This window comes from Castanea sativa, chromosome 10, assembly GCF_040712315.1.
Source record: "Castanea sativa cultivar Marrone di Chiusa Pesio chromosome 10, ASM4071231v1".
Taxonomy (NCBI): domain Eukaryota; kingdom Viridiplantae; phylum Streptophyta; class Magnoliopsida; order Fagales; family Fagaceae; genus Castanea; species Castanea sativa.
The window spans coordinates 29,918,895-29,922,147 of NC_134022.1; the positions used below are offsets into that span (position 1 = coordinate 29,918,895).

Consider the following 3,253-nt stretch of genomic DNA (forward strand, 5'->3'; position numbering starts at 1 on the left):
CGCAGAGAGCAACTTTCAACGAAAAAAACAAAGGAAAATGCTAACAAATATCTTAAAGGCATTGATTAATAATCTATTTAAAGAAAATTTTTGTGAAAAAATGAAATAAAATAATTAATATTGTGACAATTTTTTTCATTTCTCATAAAAGTTGTATTAAAACTTTTTTAAAATAGATGGTTAACCAATGTACTAGGGCATTCGTTGGGAGGAAGAAAACGAAAGGGGTTTTAATTTGTTTATTTTTTCTGAGCTTATGTTATTGTCTTAGTTTTTGTTTTTTTTTCGGTTTACGAAAATATACTGGCTGTGGTACTTTAGCCTAATTTTTCTCCAACGACATATGCGGGCATTAATGGCATTGTTCTTATAATTCATCCAGCTGATAAGGAGGGCCATGCCATGGTATATGGAAGGAGGAAGATAAAAGATAATACATAAAAGGTAAACCGTACTACATGTGTCTGTATTTCATTATTGCCCTCTCTTTTCCTTTCAACAGTACTGATCTCTTATTACTATAAAACACTTTGTGTCAACCTTCATTTCCCTCATTCACATGTTTCTTCTTTCTCTTCCTTTTTCATTTGCTTTGCTTCATCACACTATAGCGCTTCTTGCTTCCTTTTTCTCTTTTCTCTTACACACACACATATCTTGTATATGTGAAAAGTTTCATAAACCTAATCTGGGTTTTGATCCTTTAAGTCCATTTTCATCTGGGTTTACTTCATTTCCTCCACGTTCATTGCTCAAAGTTTTAGCCTTTAACGTTTGCAGAACTTGAAACTTACAGTACACTCCAACCCCAACCGCAACCACAACCACAACCACAACCACAGCCATTTCTTTAATCTTAATTTGGCGTTGTTTTTGGGTTTTGGTTTTTTACATATATTTATTTATTTGTTTAGTGGGGTCCGCGGACCACATGGAGATATCAACGGTGTTAATGGTCTTAACAGCAACAGCGGCGTATTTAATTTGGTTCAGAATAATCTCGCGGTCGCTGAGTGGTCCGCGTGTCTGGCCTCTATTGGGCAGCTTGCCTGGTCTCATACAGCACTCAAGTCGCATGCATGACTGGATCACAGACAACCTTCGCACGTGCGGCGGCACGTACCAGACCTGCATCACTGCAATTCCATTTCTAGCTCGGAAGCAAGGGCTGGTGACTGTCACGTGCGACCCCAAGAACTTGGAGCACATCTTGAAGAACAGGTTCGATAATTACCCCAAGGGTCCCACGTGGCAAGCCGTGTTTCATGATTTGCTGGGTGATGGGATCTTCAACTCTGACGGTGACACTTGGCTGTTCCAGCGTAAGACAGCCGCACTGGAATTCACCACCAGGACTTTGCGCCAAGCCATGGCTAGGTGGGTGAGCCGAGCAATTAAGCTTAGGTTCTGTCCAATTCTGGAGACCGCTCAGCTTGAAGGGAAGCCGGTTGATTTTCAAGACCTTTTGCTTCGGCTCACTTTTGATAACATTTGTGGCTTGACTTTTGGTAAAGACCCACAAACTCTATCTCCTGGCTTGCCCGAAAATGGCTTTGCTTTGGCTTTTGACAGAGCCACTGAAGCCACTTTGCAGCGTTTTATTTTGCCTGAAGTTGTATGGAAGCTGAAGAAAACGCTTGGGCTCGGAATGGAAACCAGCTTGACCAAAAGCCTTCGACACATAGATAAATACTTGACCGATATCATCGAGACGCGTAAGCAGGAGTTGCAGAGTCAGCAACAAGGTGGCAGTGGGATTCTACACGATGACTTACTCTCCAGGTTCATGAAGAAAAAGGAGTCTTACTCGGAAGAATTCCTACAACATGTGGCGCTTAACTTCATCCTAGCTGGACGCGACACCTCATCAGTCGCGCTGAGCTGGTTCTTCTGGTTGGTTATTCATAATCCAAACGTGGAAGAGAAAATCATCGCCGAAATCTGCACCGTCCTGATGGAGACACGTGGCAATGACACTTCCAAATGGGTGCAAGAACCCCTAGTGTTTGAAGAAGTTGACCGATTGATGTACCTTAAGGCAGCATTGTCCGAGACTCTAAGGTTGTACCCTTCTGTGCCGGAGGACTCAAAGCATGTAATTGCTGATGACATTTTGCCTAGTGGGACTTTTGTTCCCAAAGGGTCGTCAATCACGTATTCAATTTACTCAATTGGTCGCATGAAATTCATTTGGGGTGATGATTGCCTAGAATTTAAGCCTGAGCGATGGTTATCCTTAGATGGGTCAAAATTTGAGGTACATGATTCTTATAGGTTTGTTGCATTTAATGCTGGTCCAAGAATTTGTTTAGGGAAAGACTTAGCTTATTTGCAAATGAAGTCAATTGCGGCGGCAGTGTTGTTGCGCCATCGCCTGATGGTGGTGCCTGGCCACCGTGTGGAACAAAAGATGTCATTGACATTGTTCATGAAGTATGGTCTCAAGGTTAATGTGCTCCCAAGGGACTTGAAGCCTATCTTGGAAAAGGTTTATATTGGTGACACGCGCGGTAAAACTGGTCTCACAAATGGTAACTGTGATGGGGTTGAAAAGGTGGCTTGATTAACTGTAAATATGATACATGCTATTATTATATACTAGAATAACATGTATTATGTGATTCATCATCACAAAGACCTTCTTCAGTCTTCGCTTCAATTCCATGGTGGAGCTAAAGCAAATGGCAGTATCATGAGGGTGTTTGTCATGGTTAGTCATCACCTGAGTTTGTCTGTTAGTTTTTATATTCATATATAATTTACTATAGAGGAAAGAAGAGAGGTGAGTGAGTCAAGGTTGCATATATGATATGTAGAAAAAAACGAAGAAAGAAAAAGAGGAGGGTGGGATATAGTGTCAGCGGAAAAATAAGAGCTGCTACCAAAGGTTACACATTTGACTAATTCTTCTTTCTTATGATGCATTAGTATTGATGCATTTAGTATAAATGTAATGCTACAAGAAATAAAGTGAATAAAAGATGAAATCCAAATTATGTTGAACTAGCAAATACTTGAAACATTAAAATTACTATATGACATATTGGTAGTGACAATAATAATGCAATGGGTTTGACTTATCTTCAGTAATTTTTTAACTAAAGGTCTCCCTTTTGTTTTAAATGCACAATAATAAGGAATAGTGAGCTTTAATCTTCATATTTTATTTAATTAATGGGTGATATGACAATTTATCATTAAAACAAAAGAAGAATCTAGTTAAAAAAAATACTTGAAGAAAGTCAAATCTTAA

At 39.6% G+C, this 3,253-nt stretch overlaps 1 protein-coding gene across 1 annotated transcript; it reads left to right on the plus strand.

Moving 5' to 3' along the window:
• The first annotated feature begins 552 nt into the window (after positions 1-552).
• LOC142614267 (cytochrome P450 86A22) lies at positions 553-3,011 on the plus strand. The gene has a single exon (XM_075786850.1). It carries the CDS (start codon positions 932-934, stop codon positions 2,561-2,563), a length of 1,632 nt encoding a protein of 543 aa, XP_075642965.1. The 5' UTR covers positions 553-931; the 3' UTR covers positions 2,564-3,011.
• Positions 3,012-3,253: the final 242 nt, after the last annotated feature.

Coding starts and splice junctions, on each gene's coding strand:
- LOC142614267 (XM_075786850.1), top strand. CDS start 932: ATGGAGATATCAACGGTGTTAATGGTCTTAACAGCAACAGCGGCGTAT.